The 22,347-nt window shown below is 33.9% G+C and overlaps 4 protein-coding genes across 8 annotated transcripts; 3 read left to right on the top strand and 1 right to left on the bottom strand.

The window, feature by feature from the left end:
• The first annotated feature begins 1,190 nt into the window (after nt 1-1,190).
• LOC129303095 (proline transporter 2-like) lies at nt 1,191-5,346 on the top strand. Its single transcript, XM_054942136.1, has 7 exons — nt 1,191-1,627; nt 1,960-2,184; nt 2,281-2,375; nt 2,844-3,033; nt 4,154-4,278; nt 4,388-4,603; nt 4,701-5,346. The coding sequence occupies exons 1-7, from the start codon at nt 1,531-1,533 to the stop codon at nt 5,076-5,078; spliced, it is 1,326 nt and encodes a 441-aa protein (XP_054798111.1). The 5' UTR covers nt 1,191-1,530; the 3' UTR covers nt 5,079-5,346.
• A 35-nt stretch (nt 5,347-5,381) lies between these two features.
• On the bottom strand, nt 5,382-7,461 carry LOC129303096 (uncharacterized). The gene is made up of 3 exons (XM_054942137.1): nt 7,267-7,461; nt 6,328-6,576; nt 5,382-5,795 (listed from the first exon to the last, which is right to left on the bottom strand). The coding sequence occupies exon 2, from the start codon at nt 6,570-6,572 to the stop codon at nt 6,339-6,341; it is 234 nt and encodes a 77-aa protein (XP_054798112.1). The 5' UTR covers nt 6,573-6,576; nt 7,267-7,461; the 3' UTR covers nt 5,382-5,795; nt 6,328-6,338.
• Nucleotides 7,462-12,396: 4,935 nt separating this feature from the next.
• LOC129302978 (60S ribosomal protein L35a-1) lies at nt 12,397-15,987 on the top strand. Of its 3 annotated transcripts, XR_008591369.1 has the most exons (6): nt 12,397-12,537; nt 13,224-13,259; nt 13,399-13,627; nt 13,716-13,758; nt 14,192-14,493; nt 14,603-14,859. XR_008591369.1 is itself a non-coding variant. In XM_054941940.1 (5 exons), the coding sequence occupies exons 1-4, from the start codon at nt 12,506-12,508 to the stop codon at nt 13,755-13,757; spliced, it is 339 nt and encodes a 112-aa protein (XP_054797915.1). In that variant the 5' UTR covers nt 12,397-12,505; the 3' UTR covers nt 13,758; nt 15,461-15,987. The 3 variants fall into 3 exon arrangements, 2 of the variants coding, with proteins under 2 accessions (XP_054797915.1, XP_054797914.1); XM_054941940.1 differs by lacking the exons at nt 14,192-14,493; nt 14,603-14,859 and adding an exon at nt 15,461-15,987; XM_054941939.1 differs by lacking the exon at nt 14,192-14,493 and having other exon boundaries at nt 12,405-12,537.
• A 2,393-nt stretch (nt 15,988-18,380) lies between these two features.
• LOC129302977 (60S ribosomal protein L35a-1) lies at nt 18,381-20,787 on the top strand. Of its 3 annotated transcripts, none has more exons than XM_054941936.1 (5): nt 18,381-18,502; nt 19,205-19,240; nt 19,382-19,610; nt 19,699-19,741; nt 20,597-20,787. In XM_054941936.1, exons 1-4 carry the CDS (start codon nt 18,471-18,473, stop codon nt 19,738-19,740), a joined length of 339 nt encoding a protein of 112 aa, XP_054797911.1. In that variant the 5' UTR covers nt 18,381-18,470; the 3' UTR covers nt 19,741; nt 20,597-20,787. The 3 variants fall into 3 exon arrangements, with proteins under 3 accessions (XP_054797911.1, XP_054797913.1, XP_054797912.1); XM_054941938.1 differs by lacking the exon at nt 20,597-20,787 and adding an exon at nt 20,241-20,461; XM_054941937.1 differs by lacking the exon at nt 20,597-20,787 and adding an exon at nt 19,923-20,112.
• Nucleotides 20,788-22,347: the final 1,560 nt, after the last annotated feature.

The following is a 22,347-nucleotide window of genomic DNA, read 5'->3' as shown; positions in this document are numbered from 1 at the left end:
TCAAAGAGCAGCAAGTTGAAAAGCATGTAAAGGATTACTGGTGGTTGAGACAGTGAATAAAGCTGTTTGACCATTCATACCCAGGGGATATTTCTTGTTTCAAAATATATATATTATAAATATTTGCACACCGATTAAAAATTCATTTTATACATACAAAATATTGATTATATTGCTAAATTTGTGCATAAAATTTAATGAATATCATTTCCTCCTTTCCTAAATTAAAGAGGGTAAAATTTTAAAACCTTACTTAATCCTAAGTACATGATAAAGATGTGATGGTTAATTTTTTTTTCCTAACCTTGCCCCTTCTTAACCGCAACAATATACTACATTTTATTATGATAATTAATTATAGTGAAATGCAAAATTAGAAAGTTTCACATTTTTTGACAAGTTTAAAGTATCAAACTATCGCTCCTTAAAAATTATAAAATTAATTGATTTTCCCAATAATTATGATCGAATTTGTACTTTTGAGATGTTGAAGTAAATAAAGATGTAATGTAAAAAAATTATTAATAAAATTTATTCTGAAATTCTAAAAAAACCATGAAAAATGAAACAAAAACTATTTTTTTAGAAAAAAAGAACTTATATTTTGAAACAGTGGAAATAGTATATTGTTCGGCAATACATAAGTAGTACCTCCTCTCATTCTATATATAAGTAATCTATTTTAAGAAATTCATGTTCCTTTTTCTAATTTTTTCAAAAGGTGTATTATTTATTACTTTCTTCCAATTTTATATTTAGGACAAAGAGAATGAACATTTAATTTGGTGAAAAGATTATCACTAGAAGAAGTTTAAAACTGGAAGAAAACGTGATTTATAAGCCGAGGCCCTGTGGTAGCCATAATTAGGAAAGTCCTAAGTGGGTGGGCAAAATAAAAGGAAAGTCCAAGTATGTAGTAAATGTTTCCGGAAGGAAAATACTTGTAACTGATATAAGCTGAAAATTGGGGTACGTAAACGACGATCCGTTTCAGCGCGTCACTTTCCATATGAATGTTTGCTCTCATTCTCATCCACGGGATCTTGGTTCGCTGATCACCATCTTATTGCAGGTCAACAAGGGGGGCCCACGGTACTAGGTGGAATTGCACGCACGCAATTACTACAACCTACCAAGTGGCAGCACACCACAAAATGGGAAGATCTAAATTCTAAAATGATGAACCAATATTCAGAACGAAGCGGCGAAACCCAATCGAAACCGTTCTGGCTCTGAGTCACTGCGTTCTGCAACTTCACGCGCCAACTTGCAGGAAATTTGACAGTAAAACCAGATTAAGAAAGAATCGAAGAAAATTCATTAATATTAATAGTATTATATTATTGTTGTTGGGTTGGGGTCCTTCTTGAATTGAACGCGCGGGCTGGCGCTGGCTCGCAGGAATCTATATAAGGAGGGGTTTGCAGAACTCTGATACTCACGCTGGCTGTCATTAGTTGTATATCGGTGGCGGAAGAAGTACGGGTGAGTGCGCCGCTTCTGTCGTCACCGGAACAAGAGAGAACTTCCATGACCATGCCTGACTCTGAGGGTAATCCGCAGAAGCTGCGCGATGATGGAGCCACTGATGTTGAATTACCCGGCACCGCTCACCAGATTAGCAGAGGTTCGTTCTTCCCGCCTCAATCACTCACTTCAATTTTTATTTTCTGGCAAGATTAGTTAGATACTTAGATCTGGAATATAATTTGCGAATGAATTGTGATTGAAACTGGAGCTTATTGAGTTGGAAAAGTGGGTTTATTTTTCATTGCTTTGCTCAGAAGTACCAGTGTTCAAGAAATTCTTTCGCTTAATAGTTTGACTACTGGGTCGCTCTCTTGATTGTATTATTGAATCGAAAAGCATTTGTTGTACGACAATACCCGGTGTATATTGTACACTTTAAAAAAAAAAATTGGTTTTATGTTTTTGTGTTTTTTCTTTTTTGTTTTTTAGATTCATGGTTTCAAGTGGGTTTTGTTCTCACCACCGGAATCAACAGCGCGTATGTACTTGGATACTCTGGTACCATTATGGTTCCCCTCGGTTGGATATATGGTGTTCTTGGTTTGGTTGCTGCTACTGCAATATCATTGTATGCAAATTCCCTTATCGCCAAGCTCCATGAGTTTGGAGGAAAGAGGCATATAAGATACAGGGATCTTGCTGGATATATATACGGTAAGTTGAAAGTTGACAATAGAAGTGAAAAACATGCACGCTTCTCCCTTGTGTACATCTCAGTCTCATAATTTGTTACTCTCGTTCTTTTTGCAGGTAGGAAGGCATATTCTCTTACATGGGCGCTGCAGTATGTCAATCTTTTCATGATAAATACTGGTTATATCATTTTGGCTGGGTCAGCACTAAAGGTGATGCAATTTTGGGAAGCAAGTTCATCTTTCCTAACCATTCTCATTAATTTTTTTTTTTTTTAACACTTCGGTGGCTTCTCTATGAGAAATATCTCAATCTTTGCGGAAGAATTTCATAGTTTCCTTCAAGTATTGGACAACTAATCCCATTCTATGAACCAACTGAAGTTTATTAGCCTTTCTATTCCCTTTCTTATTGATCCCAAGCAAATTAATAGGCCCCGTAATTTCAATTAATCATCTTCAATATTTGAACAGGTTGTAAAATCTTTCCCATAATTATTGAATTATTCTGATGTTTGATGTGATAAAAATTGTCATCTACATGACAATTCCTTGTCACTTTTGCTTTTGCCCCCCTTCCACCCCTCCAAAAAAAAAAAAAAAAGCATTTCTGATTTTGTCTTGTACATTATGCTAAAACATTATTTTCCCCCCAAATCTCATCCGTGCATTGTGGTGCAGGCCGTTTATGTTCTGTTTAGGGATGATCATCAAATGAAGCTTCCATATTTTATTGCCGTAGCTGGATTTGTGTGTGCAATGTTTGCGGTCTGCATTCCCCATCTTTCAGCTCTTAGAGTTTGGCTGGGATTATCAACAATCTTCAGCTTAATATATATTGTAACAGCTTTTGCATTGTCACTTAAAGATGGTAACTACTCATATCTGTGCCAAAACAACTTTCCATACATAAGTTTGATATTCCATGCGCTTACTGATGAAATAGAATGTCCTCTGTTTACTTATTCAGTCTTCTGCGGTGAGAATAACTATAGCTATCAATGGGTCAATTGAAATGGACACCTATGTTCGTTCTTGTATTGTTTTTCTTCCTGCTCCGTTAGGATCCAAGTCTATCAATATTCATGATTAAACATTCCGTAAATATGTGACACGTTAGTAGAAAATTGTGGATGCTTGGTCCCCATCGAAAAAATCCTGGCCGCCCTGAATTTTATCTGTTTCATATCGTAATGTTCTAACAGGCTCCGGAGACAACTTTTAACAGAGACAATTTTTAAAGCTTGCAGATCAATTCATTTCAAATTTACTACATTGTCATTGTTTTTCTTCCTTCTCATCTACATATTTGAACATCTTTCCACTTGTTTTCTTTCTTGGAAATACCTTTTCTGTACATCGTATAGCAGCAGATGTCTTATATGAGCTCTCTAAATTGAGCATGTGATGCATCATCGTTAATATGCGATTGACTATGGTATGGCTAATTGTACACCATGAAGCAACATGTGAAGCTTACCGAAAGAATATCAAGATTCTTCTTTTAGTGCCATCATTCAAAATTTTCTAATATTGTTTCTGGGATACATTCGGAAGCATGCAACACCTAGCAGGAAGGTCATGAAGGATAGTTTTTGCTTAAATGCAAACCATAAAGCAGCATCCGAAGCCTAGCAAACGAATATTAAATTCTCCTTTTATCAGCTTTTATTTAAAATTTTCAAATATTCTTGTTATTGGATAATTTGGAAGCATATTATACCAAGTAGGAAGGCTATTAAGCATGTTGTTCCATTTGCAAAACTTTCAATGTTTATGGATTTTGAGCCTCTGATGGCTGACATTTCCGGACTGCCTGAACGGTTGAAGCTTTGAAAAGATAATCACTGGGCAGTGGCGTTACCTCTGAACAATTCTTTCTCCTTTGTGCTGCATTAGTTTATGAGTTTACATTGTAGGCTTTCAGTTCATAAACTTACCACGCGAGTGAGTGTGAAGTGAACATGAACTAATCGCCAGTGCACCATCAGGTTTGAACTCACCAGCTCGAGATTACAGCATCCCCGGTTCAACAAGAAGTAAAATATTTACAACAATTGGAGCGTCGGCTAATCTGGTGTTTGCATATAATACAGGAATGCTTCCCGAGATACAGGTAAAATAGGAGCTTGTAATCCATTTTCTTAGTCTAACGCTGACATATAAATCTCGGTTCTGCGTATGTGCTCCGAAGATTGACATCTTTATGGTTGTGACGCAAACAGGCAACTATCAGGCAGCCGGTAGTCAAGAACATGATGAAAGCCCTATATTTCCAATTTTCCGTCGGGGTTGTACCTCTTTATTTGGTTACATTTACAGGTTATTGGGCTTATGGATCTTCCACATCATCCTATTTGCTGAGCAATGTGCACGGTCCAGTCTGGTTGAAAGCAACGGCCAACATTGCTGCCTTTTTGCAGTCAGTTATCGCATTGCATGTACCCACATGGCCACATCTAAACTAGAATGCTTGCTGATTCAAAATGTTTCCTTTAACAATCTCACTAAACTCAGTCACTCTTCTGCTTCTGTCAGATATTTGCTAGTCCAATGTATGAGTATTTGGATACTAGATATGGGATCACGGGAAGCGCGTTGGCTCTAAAGAACTTGTCATTTCGAGTTCTGGTAAGGGGTGGCTACCTGGCCTTCAATACATTTGTGTCTGCTCTCCTGCCTTTCCTTGGAGATTTCATGAGCCTCACAGGAGCTATAAGCACATTTCCACTGACATTTATACTGGCGAATCATATGTACTTAGTGGCAAAGAAGAACAAATTAACGTCCTTACAAAAGCTCTGGCACTGGTTCAATGTTTGTTTCTTTGGCATCATGTCTGTTGCTGCAGCAATTGCAGCACTACGGCTCATTGCTGTCGATTCCAAAACGTACCATCTCTTTGCTGACTTATGATTAAATCCAATATATTCTTTAAGCAAATGCAAATGTAGTGGCCGCGTGCTTTGTGCTTTAAATAGGCCTTTATTAAGGAATAAGATAAGCATTGCCTATCAGAAGATTGTACGGTTACATTGTGTTGCTCTAGGATTGAAGAGGTGACTGAAAACAGTAAACGCAACTCGGCTTAAAAGTTACCAGAAAAAGTATAGATATAGCCAATGCATTGTCAATTTGTATACTTTCTTACAGGCTGAATAAAATGATCAACCAATTCACCGGAGAGTTTTATACTAGCATCATACGTGCAACTCATCATGCATCGTCAATGATGGACGACTTCATAGCCAACAATTCAATATTTAAAAATTGAGTATAACACCCAGATGAAGTCACAATGAAATCGATTTACGCTCATAAACGGCGTACACGCAAAAACCCCAGAAGGGCAGATAGTTTGGCGGACATCTCAACAATTGTGTAACGTCACTACCTTAGAAAGAATTGCTGAAATAATCTGCAAATACAGAAACCTGCAATCAATCAGAAATGGGAAGCGTAAAATGCAGTGATGCTCCTAGTGTTGCTTTAATTTCCCTAGCAGCTCCTTTTTTTTTTTTTTTGCCCCTTTAAACTGCGCAAGAGAAGGCCAGCAAGGAAGCAGAGGGCTGTTGATGAATTCCAGGATTTGCTTACTACACTAGCTGTTGGTTACTGCCTCCATATGCCGAGCTGCCAAGTAAAAAATACCAATGTTGACAGATTCAGTTTCAAATTCAAAAAGTTGAAAAGGAACCGTAGACATTAGTGCACTATTTCATAAAGGTGTTCCACGATCAGATTAAGGGAAGCTACTGGTTAGTAGAATTTAACTAAATTCAGTTTATGATATATTGCATCCAGCTCTGCCTACATGTAACATTCTTTAGGTAATGATAACGTATGATGGAAGAAATACCACCAGAATGCTTCCAACGTCGCTTTTTAAACGTATATAGCCTTACCTAAAATTTCAATACATAAATTCTTTTCGCGCATTGTCTTTCATAGATGAAGCAAGCAAAAAGCTGATAGTACTCCCAATGGGAACGAATATTTCTTATAATCAGATCAAAGTATAAAATATAAATATACTTAAAAGAAACCAACAAAACAATCCTGGTAAACTGCTGACGCCTAACTCATGTGAAGTGTAAACTTTCTTGGTTATAAAAAAAAAAAAAATCAACAAAACATTTAGTGCAGGTCAGAATGAACTCCTTACCACAATAGGTATCATCCAGAGACCAACTTTACAATTATGAAGATCGAGTTGAGAAGTATTAGAGGAACTCTCAAATACTGAGTTGCATAAATGAGACCTATAAACTGGCCTCTAAATGACTTTGTCTTGCCGCCTGAAAAGTCTGAGAAGCTCCATCCTCTGGGAGCAAGGAAGCGATCCTCATTTAGTATTGCTAGCGCATTTGCAAGAAGCAGTAACCCCTCGAGCAATGTCCACAAACCCATTTTCCTGCATTAACAAGAAATCTAACCCAACTTATAAATGGATACAACTAATTTGCACTTGCTCTTTCATTTGCATTGGCAATTCAACTGATAACAGAAGTAGAAGGGGGAAAAACACAGGAGAAAGACACATCATATGAAGTTATATGTTAGAAAGCCAGCGACAGTCATGCTTAAAGCCCCTTCAATTGTCCCACACGACCGTGCTAACACTGGTCTGCAATAGCAAATGAAAGAACCTTATGGAATCTTATACTATAATTAAAGACTCTTATACCAGCACTTCCTTCCATTGATGCTAATTGTGGGACAACATGAAAATTAGAAACCAGACATTGTCACGGCATTACAAATGTATAATTTAAATTGGATTTGAGAACACAACGACGCAAACAGGTGCTAAAATTTTGGTTATTGACGCAGCCAAATCTTACTACAACAGAGTGAACAGACCACGACAACAAAGGAATTCTAATAGAATAACGAAGACATTAAAGCCAAACTGTGAAATACAGCAATGCACCAAAATAAAATAACAGAACATATAAATGGGATTCCCAGATCTAACCAGGAAGAGAAATTCCCAAAAATGAAGAAGGAGGACAAGAAATCTACTTTAGGCAGGAAAGAATAGAAGAGGGGAAACTTATCGAAGAATTACAGAGAAAACAGAATTTGACCCCAGAGTAAATACCGTAATAGTCGATCCGAAGTCGAAAGATTTCGAGGGAAAGTACGAGAGAGATAAGATGATAAAGAAGACGGTGCTGATGCGCAATCAATCAACCGGACGGACAGCGGAAATCAGAGGAAGAACAGAGAAAGCGGAGAGCCCAGCCTGATTCATTCCCACATTGTCTACTGTTTTTTGGCCCTTAATGTGCTTTCGCTTGGCATTTTCACAGCTAAAAGTCTCGTCCCCCCCCCCCCCCCGCCCAAAACCAAAAAAAAAAAAAAATCCTTCAAATTAAATTAATGATAATTTTGATCTTTAAAATATTATAATTTTATTAAAATTTTTAAAAATTATTCAACAAATTTTAAATTAAAATTATCATTTTTTTGTTATTAACATATAATATTTGTTCAATTCTTATAATTTTTTTAAAATTTTAATTCTTTAAATAAAATTTATAAACGAAATTTATTATTTTAATAATTTATTTTTTAATAATAAAAATTATATTTAATAAATTATAATTTTTTTGTTCAACTCTTATTATTCATAGAATAAATATTATTATTTTTTAAATAAAACTTATAATTAAAGTTTATTTTTCAATAATAGAAATTACACTTAATAAATTATAATTTTTTAAACAAAACTTATGATTGATATTTGTTATTTACTTATTTTCAATAACAATAAAATGGTCTTTTCACTAAAAAAGTGATTGACAAAGATATATCTAAAGACTTCATTAAAATTATAATATTTTGAGATACTAAATTATTATTTATATAATTTAAAAAGATTTTATTATCATTTTTTATATTTTTTTTGTACAAAAGTAATTAGCTTCTATATTTAATGTATTTTTATCTAATAAAATTAAGACATGCTCCCTTCATCTAAAATAAGACAACTTTTAAAAATAATTTTTCATCTAAAATATAACACATCTCACAATAATTAAACACCTTTTTCAATCTTATCTTTTTTAATTAGCTTAAAAGTATTTAATATAATTGTATTATTATTTAAAGTTAAGAGTAAAAATAAAAATATATTTTATTTTTTTACAATATCAAGAAAAAATTAATTTTTTTAAGATACATGAAATAGTTAAAAATATTCTATAGAAAAGATAGGAGGGAGTACAAATTTTAATGTGATATTAACATTAATAATAAAATTTTATTATATAATAAATAATTTATAACATATCTATATATTTCAAATTAATTTAAAACAAGTACTTTTTGAAAATATAAAAGTTAGTAATCCCTTCGTTCAAGGTATTTTTTTTGAGAAGTTATTTGTTAATTTTTTTAAATTACCCGTAAATAATAAAATAGTTTATATTTATTTTAAAATGAAACACTCTATTAAATAAGAATAAATATAAAAAATAATGTTAATTAAAAAATAAGTAATTATTTTATTAGGGATAAAATTTAGTTAAAAATACCTTATATTTTTAAAAAGATGGAGTATATGCATTTTTTTAATATGAAAAATGTGCGTTTCTTTAAATTATACTGTTTAAAAATTTCATATGAACAACAAGCTTGAGTGGAGAGAGGGGGAACTGACAGGAGCCATGGCCTCCCTAACTTTTAAATTTTTTCTTAGTAAAATATAGGAGTTATATATTTTTGGTTTTCATAAATTGGTACATTATATAAGTTATGAAACACTAAATGAAATTCTCATTTCAATTCTACATGTAGTCTTTTATATATGTATATGAGAATTATTATTAACAAATTTTATTAAGTATTACAACAAAAATTTCAATTTTAATATCTATCATAAAATCACTTATCTAAAAGTTAAAAGTTAAAAGGTTTGGTAAAGATGTTTTAGAAAAAAAATTACATTTTTTTTAATAATCAAGCTATTAAATTTTATGATATAAATGTGTTTTTACTTTGATGTAATTCGATCTCTTTGACATAAAGATTTTATGATGATTGAACATTATTAATGTGTTAATATATTTATTTACTAGGATTATCAATTAAAAGAATTAAATAATAAATTCAATAAGTAAGTAATAGAGTTTATTATATTGAATACAACTTTAGATTTTAATGACATATTTAAATTATTTAATGTTCATAGGGATGATAAAATTTTCACCAATTCAATGATAATTTATATTAAGAATAAAATTGATAAAATATTTATCATAGATATAATAATTAATGATTTTTATGTCATAAAAAATTGAAGACATATATATTTAATTTTTTTAATTATCATGTATATTTTGTTATGTTGGCCTCCATAATAAAAATTTCTTGATCTGCCCTAACAACAAGGTTTATTCAATTTGGTGTGTTTGGTATCCTTGTTGTTTGGTGAGTTAGATCGTTAATGGCATAGTCAAATATTTTAAGCGGCGAAACGAGTACAACTGAGAAGGGCTTTTGGCCAAAAAAGAAAACAAGAAGAAAAAAGAAAGGCACTAGTAGCAGACTATCCAACTGAAAATAAAACCAGACCCATGCAGACAACCCAAAGTATAAGTGATAAAAAAATATAGACCCACGCCAAACAGATTAAAGCGTAAGTGAATGCTGAATTAACTCCCATGGCTGATTTGTGGTTCTTGCAGATGATAGATGAGAACACTCACATAAAAGGAATACGCAATCAGTCCAAAAACCGGCTCATCTAAAAAGGTAGTAAGCACAGTGAGTGAAAGATAAGAGAACTGATTTGTTTTTAATCCGATTGCCGGAAATCAATTCCGAAAAAATAATGCTACAGGATTTGGAATACCAAAGCCATTAAGGGTCTGGTCGGAAAAGTGAATCATTTGCATGAACTACAGAGAAGCAGCAGAAGACTATAACAGCAGTTAGAACTAACCGGATGCAAACAACCAAGACAAGACTCTTCCAAAAAAAAAAAAAAACGGAAAGACAACGCCAACGGCTACTGCGTCGTAGCACCAAAAGCTGGACCTCCACGACGCCGCATTCCATGAAAATCCCCAAGAGAATCATGCAACTGCCTTGGGTTTTTTGGCCTAAACCTTGGTAAAACTAGCACAATGATGATGCTCTGTTTTGGGAGAGTTGAACATAGCATACTTCCTCACCTTGCAGGCATTCGACGGGGGAGAGAATGCAATGAAGGTAGGCAAAACAACTCCAACCTTTGGTGAATGTGAAGGCAGAATAGATGTAGGGGACACGTCGTCACTTTTCCCTACACGAGTTCTCCTTCGCTCATGAACATGAAGATGCGCGCGATGAGTACATAGGTTATATCGCACCAGAACTTGAAGCGAACCACAGTCGAGACGTACCCAGAAGACTTTTGCATATCTCCGGTGTGCAAGTATTTATGATCAGTTAAGATAAGAAAGCAAGGCTTTTTGACTCAAATAATGATCCAAGTGTTAATTAAAACTTTCCGGTTTTTGAAAATACAGTAGTGATGCCAATCCAAAGAACTTGAGATACAATGAAAAGAATTTTGGGCCAAACTAGAGGATGATCTGGGAGAGATGAAGGAACCGACTTTAATAGAGTTGTTTGCAACAACCCAACTAATGTCACTGTCCAGAGATGAAGCCTTTTGCTTAAGACAGTTGCCAGGATTATAGGCTGCCACCTGATGATTAGCATGCAAGAGGGCAGCTGTTGAAGAAACTTTTCATGATTTATGCTGGGCATCTTCTGATGAACATTGTTATTGAACAAAAGATCGGATGAAATTTTTCGTTTGAGACATCTGGAAGTGGAAGATGAGGACACCTCAACGTTACCATGCAAACGGACATCTGATGGGGGCCAAATTGTCCAAAATATCATCCTCACCGACATGAATCTTCCAACCAAAGAAGCTACCATTCAGCAAATTATTTGAAGAAGGAATGTCAGAGTAAAAAGTATATTTAGTAAGTCGAACTTATCGCGAAGAGGATCTTCATTATGATAAAGATTAAACTTCCAATCACGAAGAACCATAATACTTAAATTAGAGACCCACGCAGAAACCATGAATGGAGAAATTCAAGATAATGAACAAATGTAGTTACGAGACAATTAAATTCCACATGACCAATGTGCATGCAATTAAAACAAACTGTTTAACCGCTCAACTTGAATGGAGAAATCAAAGAAGACTCCAGATGCAAAGGACACAGTACCGTGAAATTTTCATTCAAATGACAGAAGTAAGTGAACCTTTAATCTGAGTCCATAATTAGCGTGCCAAGGACAATCATGATCAAAGTCCAAGAAAATACCAAAATGATTACCAAAAAAAGGAGCCATCTCTAAAGTGTAAAGATCAACCAGCAAACCATGTATATGCATCCAGAGATCAACTGAGTGGAAAGTAACCCATCTGAAGAGAAGTGAAAGGCTTCCATTCTTGAAGGATGATCGAACCACCATTAAGAAGCCAAGGACCGTTATGTAACATATAAAGGAGATTATCGTTTTTTTTTTTCCAAAATAAAGAGTAAACTTGTTTTGGAAATTAAAAACTGAATCACAAAAATATTCCCTTAATTTTCCAAAACTTATTAATATAGGTCTGCAACTTGAATGGATGAAACCTCCTACTACCCCAAACAATACCATTCATGTAATGAAACTTGTGCCAAGACGAATTCCATCGATGAGTTTAAGGAGAAACCATCACAAAAAGGCTGCCAGATCTAGAAAAAGCCGATGAACGAGAACGACGAAAGGAGAAGCAATGGCAAGGAGAACAGAGATGACAAAGAGACTTAGCTCTCCTCTCCATCAGCGAAACTTCTCAATGCAAACTTGAATTTGTGTTTTATGAACATTAAATTAGTCTAATCTCTTTTGAATATCTAGGAAAAATGATATATTTTTTACTAGATTATTATATACTAAAGAATTGAAATTTAAATCTTTAACCACTTATATAAATTAAAAGATTCCCTAATAAATACTAATTACGCTAAAAACTATCATGCTTTTCTATTTTTTCTTGGATACTAATTTAATGTCGAGTCTTACTTGAGTGTATGTAAACTTTTATTTCACGCGAATGACTGGACGACACAACAAGAGTCATAAACACTTCCGGCAGGATCGGATAGACCCATTAAAAGAGAAGTGGACCGAAGCCCAAGTAGAAGAGAGCCCAGTTATAAACCCAACCTATATTTCAGACTCTCCGTCCGATTAAAAGTTGAAACCCTGGATCCCGTCGGCTGGCGCTCCGCCGATCTGTCCTTCGCATCAACTGGAAGGTGTTGCCAACAAAACCCAAGATGGTGAAGGAACGCCAGGGAGAGCGGGTCAGGTTTGTCATCCAATTGTTAATCTCTTTCCACTTCTCTTACCATGGCTGCGGGACCTCGGTTATACTGTTGATCTCATGCGCTGCTGCAGTTAGCTCTCTACTCGGTTTTCCCCCATCTATGTTGATTATAGCAGTACACTTTTCCGGTGCGCGGCGACATCGTTTTAGATGATTCATAGATAATGGATATTGCTTTGAACGTTATGTACTTATTTTGCATTGGTTTGGAAAATTAGCCCTTATGAGCTATTGCACCATATATAGATTGTGGCCAGGTATAGGAGTTGATTTTTTTGCGCTATTTGGTATAAAATTGCATATATGTTTTCAGGCCAAAAAAAAAAATTGCACGTGTTTAAAATTTGTTATCTATATGATGTAAATAAAGTGAAATAAACATATCACCCAAAAAAAAAAAATGAAGTAAACATGTATTCATTTACACCAGACTTTGGTATCATATTAACAGTAACTGAAAGTTTGCAGCTAATAAGGCGGCATATTTGTGTGTCTGGTTATTTCTATGTGTATATGGGGCCTCGATTATGTCGCAAATTCATAAAATTTCCACATGCGTATTATGCTTTTGGTCTAAATTTTGTCATTTATTTTCGTTTTGTATGATACCGATTATGCATCTTTATAAAATATGCCTAATGTTTTGCTTTCTTTTCTTTTTATATCAGGCTTTATGTCAGAGGTTCGATCCTTGGATACAAGAGGTATTTTATTCTTCTCAAATTAAATTATCATTTTCCCCTCTACATTGTATTACGTGTTTTGTTACATCGAAGATTTCCTACACCGATTTGTTAGATGTTTAAAAAAAAAAAAAGCTGATAAGTTGATAGTGTTTTTCAGGTCCAAGTCAAACCAATACCCAAACACATCACTCATCCAGATTGAGGGAGTAAACTCCAAGGAAGAAGTCGCATGGTACTGTGGCAAGCGCATGGCATACATCTACAAGGCCAAGGTGAAGAAGAATGGAAGCCACTATCGTTGTATTTGGGGGAAGGTTACCCGGCCTCATGGTAACAGTGGTATTGTTCGTGCCAAATTTAAGTCCAATTTGCCGCCCAGATCAATGGTAATTTTTAGGAAATAGAAATTATGAACAATTTCGAATAGCTTTTTCTAATGCTTTCTGAGTCATTTGACTATCAATCTATGTGCAGGGAGCAAGGGTAAGAGTCTTCATGTATCCAAGCAATATATGAGGTAATTAATCCTTTTTATTGATACTCATGGGTTTTGCTTAGACATATTCAGTTCTTTCGTTCTTTTTACATTTATGGAAATGTATGGTAATATTGACTAATTCAGGCATTTATGCTGAGAGATGTTCACTAGATTAAATGCTGAATGTAAAGTCAAACCATAACAATCTTCCTTTTGTGAAGGTGTTTTGAGATTGTGATGGTAGAACTTGAGTTATTTTTGTGGGTTGCTGCTGTCACAGTAGTCAGTTGTTATGCTTTTATGGTTTTGCTTCTTCTGCACAAGGTAGATGACATAGGGTTGTGGTAGCTTTCAGACCTTATTTAGTGCCCTAGCTCATTTTATGTGTTAGTTTGATTATCTTTCATACCTGCAATTCATACCTGCAGATTACTTATGTTTATACGCTCTACGATTTGTTTGTCTCCTGTAGTTTGAAGCTTTCTCCTTGGGAAGTTCTATTGATGGTTACTGCTGAATAATAAGCTATTTGCAATGCTAATACACGATATATCAGTTATCTCCACGCCAAGACAATCATGGGGTTATGATTTGTGATTAATGCGGCTTGTAATTAATTTAGTAACTCATAATAATATATATATGTCGATGATGGCACTTTAAATGCTCACCATGATCCATGTGATTTGTTTGCCTGGCGTGCTCCTTGATACTGATATTGCTGCTTGGTTTATCGCTGGCGGTTAGTTTCAACATTTGCTCTTTGACCGCATGGTTAGTAACGTTTTGTGTGGGTGTGTGCCATCTTATCTTGTTTATCTCATCAATAATAATATATGTTCTTTCTTGTTCTTATTTTGCATTTTGGTTTTCGTCCTTGCAGATTCCCATGACACATCAAGTAGTCTAAACAGTGTTCATCCATAACTAGGAGGCGATTGTTTTCTTTTAGTTTGATTTATGTGGTTTTGTACTCTTGAGCACAATAGTTTGCTTATGATGCGGAAAGATTCGCTTTTTGTTGTCGTCGTCGTCGTCATCGTTGTCTTTTTTGGTGAATTAATTTTCATTATCACCTATGAGAATTGGTAAACGTTGCGCGGATTCTTGATTTAAAAGAAGACCTGGGTATATCTATTATATTCTTTGGCATCTGATTTTTAATAAAATCATGGCATTAGTATAATTTTTTAGCTTAGCATCAAATTATCAAGTCTTTTACATCAAATTTTTACTCATCTTATTTTTCCTTGAAAACTTGATGGCAAAGATATTATAAGTTGTGTAAGCTCTCAATTCTTGATTTGTGTATGCATTTAGTTTGAGCTAAATAATCTATATATATATATATATATATATGTCTAACAATCTACAAGTAGATATAACATTCATAAGCTTTGAACAATGCAATTTGCTATGATTTTTGGAACCACATTTTTGTTTGACATTGAAGATATGAAGAATTTTATCTCAAATTTTTGATCTTGTCTTTAATATTAAAAAAAAGAGAAAATTAATATTTTAATTCTTTTATTTTCACTTAATCTTTTATTAGATCCTTATAGTTTTATAACATTCAAATCAATCTTTATAGTTTGCTTCCTTAAAGGCTTTAATCCTCGCCATTAGTCAAGTTATTAACTTCGTCAATTTATTAATAATGCGGCAAATAGTTTCATATTCTTGTGACATATAGATTAAAAATAGCTACCAAAACTCTTTTCTTTTCCATAATTTCCAGCTCAGCTATATCCCCATGTTATGAATCCTGAAGCTTTGCGAGATGGCGCTCCAAAGAAGGCGGCATCATTCTACTGGAGTTAACTTTCACTACTCTTCTACTTCATCCAAAAACAAGAAGGCAAACATCCTTTGGTGTTAGCATTGAGTGTTTCCTCTTCACTGAATTTTATTGTTAAACATGCTTTGAATGTTAGCATGAGCTTTGTGCGTTTTTTCAACCACCAGGAGAGCTTGTGAAGTTTATTGAAAATGAGAATGAGCTTCCGCAGCAATATGAAGTTACCGATAATAGATTGAGTTTATCTCATGTTCATCATCTCTAAAGAGAGAAAGAGAGAGGGGGAGGGGGGAGAGAGGTAACATCCCTGTTCCTAAGTGGTGTCAGATGATGAAATAATTGTTGATAGCATGACTTAGCAATGACTTGATTGATGGTCTTTGACTATGCACTCAAATGACAAATCAATTGGTTTGAAAATAACCATTGTTTTACAAGCAAGAATATGCAAGAATGAACATGTTTTATATGGCTCTGTTTACCTTTGTTTTCTACACAAAGAAACAAAGGTACTTGCTAATTATGATGCGCATTGAAAACTCTTTTATTGAGACTCCTGCTTGGGTCCAATGGCAATTGTGATATGTGAAGCATTCATTTATATTATCAAGTAAACTAGCAGGCAAAATATTATTACATAACAAACAAGAGACGTCAAGAATGAAATCTCAAGGGAAGTAGGAATAGATGATTAATAAGCTTGTGAATCAACAATTTTCCCTATGTTAGACTAATAAATAAACATTTTTGTAGGAGTTTACGCTGGATGGTTCTAGCTAAAAGTTTGAAATTTTTGATGCAAGAAGGACAAGCTGTGAGGAAGTTTGAATGTAATGAGAAAAATGAACTGTGACGTGCTCTATACTCAGCAGTATGTATACACATATGAACAAATAAACCCTACCCGTGGCAACGATGAAATAGAAGAATAAGCAATCCCAGCGCTTGAAGATGTTCAATTCAGCTTTATTGTGTGTGTTGTTTGCTTTGGACTTTGTTTTAATTCCATGCTCTATGCGATTGGTTCCCCATGTGTAATTAAGATTTAAGAGAGAGCGAGAAGTTTTATATTCTTTTTGCAAGTAGAGAAAGTTTTATATTTGCAGCAAGCCAACTCATACATCTATATTGCCACATCGGCCAAAATATGACGGTGTTAATCTACACAAGACACTAGTAACATTTTGAAAGTGAGAGGATTGACACAATAACGATATGATACTATGAGGGCTAATTTAATCAAATTGAAATTAGAAGGATGAGATGGAAAATTGAGTGAAATTATAAGGGTGAAAAGATTAATTATCCAAAAAAAAAAATGTGGTTGCTCTGTCGATCTTCAGAATATTATCCAATTGCAGATAGGTGAGACTTGGAAATCATATTCAGTTGCCAAAGTGTGTATTGCTTCTTGTGAACATGAGAATCACCTTCCACTCACCAAATGATACCCCGTCTCGATTGCTCACGTCTCAATACGACCTCCGTGCCTAACACGTAAATATATGCAGGGCTGTATTTTTTTAGCCAATTTTGTTAAATATAAATAATTCAGTTGCCATGTCCATATCATTGGTGCAAACAATAATAAATAAACAAAAAACGTGAGCAAAATAATCAAATAATCTCATGTTTATAATTTATAATATACAATAGAACACAATGCGCATCCGTGCTTTTATGTTATCCATCATAATAATAAATTAATAATATCCCAATTCCATTTGATTGCCTGATTTTTTTTCCTAGATCAGGATAGCGAACATCACATTTCCACAGGAGAAATCGTAGTTTGAAGCCAAGAAATAGTTTTGTGCCACGTGCACTTCCACATGTTTACCCAAAGCTGCACAAAAGCAATCTAAGATCTTTTTTTTTACACCCCAAACGGTCAATGATTTCATGGTAACAATATGTGGTGTCACGTTGCTTCTAATGGATTAAAGGAGGGAAATTATTATTATTATTTATTGTTATTATTAAAAGTATAATTGTAACTGTTACAACTGTGCATGACCCTAATAGTTTGAGCTTCATTTTTTTTTTTTACAAAAAAAGGCAAGTTTAAAGTCAAATACGTTAACGTATTCAAATAAATAAAAATAAAATAACAACTTATTCAACAGTCTTATTTCATGTAAATCATCAAATGCTTCATTGATTAATCATAATATTATCACTTATCAGCTACCTGCATACGTAAGTTTTTTTTTGACACAAATTTTCCATACTAGATAAGCAAAAATAATCAAATAAAATCCTAGTATATACTAAAGAATTGAAATTTAAATCTTTAACCACTTATATAAATTCAAAGAGTCCTTACAAATCATGCTAAAAACTATCATGCTTTTCTATTTTTTCCTTGAAAGTAATTTAATATCGAGCCTTACTACCCTTCTATAATGCCTTTTATAATATTTTAATTTTTTAATTGGTTTTATTTTTTTTAATTCATTAGCTTCTATATAAGTTAAGAGATATTTGGATATTTTGAATTTTCAAAATAATAAAAATTTATATTTTTATGATTTTTTAAAAATAAAAGGGTATAATTCTAATATTTTTTTTTAAAAATCATGAAAAACACATCTCTTCACTATTTTGGCACTTAAAGATACCTTTTATTTTAGATAGAATTTAATGATACAAAAAAAGTTAAAATATTATAAAAAGTATTAAAAAATGGCACTTAAAGGCTCTAATCCTGTGTATGTAAACTTTTTTTTTTTTTTTGGTCTCATGTGAATAACTAAACGGCACAAAAAGAATCATAAACAGTACTAGCAGGATCAGGTGGACCCATTAAAAGAAAAGTGGACCGAAGCCCAAAGTAGAAGAGAGCCCAGTTATAAACCCAACCTATATCTCAAGCTCTCCGTCTGATAAAAACCCTCGATTCCTTCGGACCGCCCTCCGCCGATCTGCGCCCTCGCCAACAAAACGCAAGATGGTGAAGGAACGCCAGGGAGAGCGGGTCAGGTTTGTCGTTCAATTGTTAATTTCTTTGCTCTTCTCTTACCATAGCTGCGGGACCTCGGCTATAGCGTTCGCGCTTAAATATGCCGTTTGGAGTGAATTTGACGTCATGTGCTGCGGCTGTTAGCTCTCTACTCATTTTTTTCCCTTCATGTTGATTATGGAAGTACACTTTTCCGGGATGATTAATAGAAAATGGATATTGCTTTGAACGCTATGTACTTATTTTGCATTGGTTTGGAAAATTAGTCTTTGTGAGCTTTTGCACCATATATAGATTGTGGCCAGGTATAGCCGTATAGGGGTTGCTTTTTGGCCCTATTTAGCTGTTAATAATCCCCAACATTTTTGAACTCACGATCGAACGATTTCGTATAAAATTGCATATATGTTCTCAGGCCACAAAAAATTGCACGTTTTTAAAATTTGGTATCTATATGATGTAAATAAAGTGAAATAAACATATTTATACCAGACTTTGGTATCGTTTTAACAAAAGTTTGCAGCTAATAAGGCGGCATATTTGTGTGTCTGATTATCTCTGTGTGTATATGGGGGCTCGATTATGTCGCAAATTCATAAAATTTCCACATGCGTATTATGCTTTTGATCTAAATTTTGTCATTTATTTTCGTTTTGTATGATACCGATTATGCATCTTTATAAAATATGCCTAATGTTTTGCTTTCTTTTCTTTTATATCAGGCTTTATGTCAGAGGTTCGATCCTTGGATACAAGAGGTATTTTATTCTTCTCAAATTAAATTATCATTTTCCCCTCTACATTGTATTACGTGTTTTGTTACATCGAAGATTTCCTACACCGATTTGTTAGATGTTTTAAAAAAAAAAAATAGCTGATAAGTTGATAGTGTTGTTCAGGTCCAAGTCAAACCAATACCCAAACACATCACTCATCCAGATTGAGGGAGTAAACTCCAAGGAAGAAGTCGCATGGTACTGTGGCAAGCGCATGGCATACATCTACAAGGCCAAGGTGAAGAAGAATGGAAGCCACTATCGTTGTATTTGGGGGAAGGTTACCCGGCCTCATGGTAACAGTGGTATTGTTCGTGCCAAATTTAAGTCCAATTTGCCGCCCAGATCAATGGTAATTTTTAGGAAATAGAAATTATGAACAATTTCGAATAGCTTTTTCTAATGCTTTCTGAGTCATTTGAGTATCAATCTATGTGCAGGGAGCAAGGGTAAGAGTCTTCATGTATCCAAGCAATATATGAGGTAATTAATCCTTTTTATTGATACTCATGGGTTTTGTCTTAGACATATTCAGTTCTTTCGTTCTTTTTACATTTATGGAAATGTATGGTAATATTGACTAATTCAGGCATTTATGCTGAGATGTTCACTAGATTAAATGCTGAATGTAAAGTCAAACCATAACAATCTTCCTTTTGTGAAGGTGTTTTGAGATTGTGATGGTAGAACTTGAGTTACTTTTGTGGGTTGCTGCTGTCACAATAGTCAGTTGTTATGCTTTTATGGTTTTGCTTCTTCTGCACAAGATAGATGACGTAGGGTTGTGGTAGCTTTCAGAACTCATTTTGGTGCCCAAGCTCATCTTATGTATTAATTTTATTATCTTTGCTTCACTGTGTCTATGGTCATTGAATCACGGCTATAACTCCACACGCTTCAAATTGAGTTGGTCATTGCTCTTACTTTCATACCTACAGATTACTTATGTTTATACGCTCTACGATTTGTTTGTCTTCTGTAGTTGAAGCTCTCTCTCTGGGAAGTTCTAATGATGGTTACTGCTGAATAATAAACTATTTGCAATACTAATACACGATACATCAGTTGTCTCCACGCTAAGACAATCATGGGGTTATGATTTGTGATTAACGCGGCTTGTTATTAACTTTGTAATTCATAGCAATATATATATGTCGACGATGGCACTTTAAATGCTCACCATGATCCGTGTGATTTATTTGCCTGGCGTGCTCCTTGATACTGATATTGCTGTTTGGTTTATCGTGTGGGTGTGTGCCATCTTCTCTTATTGATCTCATCAATAATAATATATTTTTTTCTTTTTCTTATTTTGCATTTTGATTTTCATCCCTGCAGATTCCCATGACACATGAATTAGTCCAAACTGTGTTCATCCATGAGTAGGAGGCGATTGCTTTCTTTTTGTTTGATTTCTGTCGTTTTGTACCCTTGAGCACAATAGTTTGTTTATGATGTGGAAAGATTCGCTTTTTTTTTTTTTAATATTGTCTTTTTTGCTGAATAATTTTCATTATGTCCTATGAGAATTGATAAACGTTGCACGGATTCTTGATTTAAAAAAAGACTTATTAGGTCTTGTTTTGTTACCAGAAAGAAATGGGACTGAATGAATTGAAAAAATAAAAGTAAAAATAAGATAATTAAAAAGAATAGTGAATCACATTCATAATAAAATGGGTAATTTAATTTATGAAATTTTTGAAGGGTGTAATTACTAACACATTTATAGTATATATTAATGAATTTTATCATCTTTACTATTATTATAAGAAAAAAAAATTGTTTAGTTTATTTTTATATTAATTTTTTTCAATCCATTTTATTTTTTTTAGTAATTAAACTGGACATTAGGTATATCTATTATATTCTTTGTCATCTGATTTTTAATGAAGTCATGGCATTAGTGTGATTTTTTAGCTTAGCATCAAATTATCAAGTCTTTTATATTATATTTTTACACATCTTATTTTCCTTTGAAACTTGATGGCAAAGATATCACAAGTTGTGTAAGCTCTCAATTCTTTGATTTGTGTATGCATCTAGTTTGAACTAGATAATCTCTCTCTCTCTCTCTCTGTGGTGTGTGTGTGTGTGTGTGTGTGTGTAACAATCTACGGTAGATATAACATTCATAAGCTTTGAACAGTACAAGTTGTTATACAAGGGGTCGCATATGATTTACGGAACCACCCTTTTGTTTGACATTGAAGATATAAAGAATTGCATCTCAAATTTTTGATCGCGTCTTTACTCTTAAAAAAAATAGTGGTTGCTTTGTCGGTCTTTTGAATGTTATCAAATTGTAGATAGGTGAGACTTGGGAATCATATTTAGTTGCCAAAGTATGCATTACTTGTCGTGAACATGAGAATCACCTTCCACTCACCAAATGATGCCCCGTCTTGTTTGCTCCTCTCAAAACGGTCTCCGTACCTAACCCATAAATACATGTAGGGCTATGTATTTTTGGCCAATTTCGTTAAAATATAAATAACTGAGTCGCCATGTCCATGTCATTGGTGGAAACAATAATAAATAAACAAAATACGTGGGCAAAATAATCAAATAATCTCATGTTTATAATTTATAATATGCAATAGAACACAATGTGTATCCGTGCTTTTATGTTATCCATCATAATAATAAATTAATAATACCCCAACTCTGTTTTATTTCCTAATTTCTTTCCTAAATCAAGGTAGCGAACATCAGATTCCCATAGGAGAAATCGTAGTTTGAAGCCAAGGAATAGGTCTGTGCCATGTGCACTTCCACATGTTTATCCAAAGTTGCACAAAAGCAATCGAAGATCTCCCCCCCCCCCCCTATGGTCAATGATTTCATGGCAACAAATGTGCTTGTCACGTTGCTTCTAATGGATTAAAGGAGGGAATTATTATTGTTTATTGTTATTATTTTTGTTGTTATGGAAGTATAATTGTAAAAGTAACAACTATGCATGATCCTAATAGTTTGAGCTTCATATGAAAAAAAAAAGGCAAGTTAAACGTCAAATACATTAACGTATTCAGATAAATAAAGATAAAATAACAACTCACTCAACACCTTATTTCATATAAACCATC

This window comes from Prosopis cineraria, unplaced genomic scaffold, assembly GCF_029017545.1.
Source record: "Prosopis cineraria cultivar Desert tree isolate PC_DT_omini unplaced genomic scaffold, ASM2901754v1 PC2, whole genome shotgun sequence".
Classification (NCBI taxonomy): domain Eukaryota; kingdom Viridiplantae; phylum Streptophyta; class Magnoliopsida; order Fabales; family Fabaceae; genus Prosopis; species Prosopis cineraria.
This window is presented reverse-complemented; position numbering and strand designations above follow the sequence as displayed.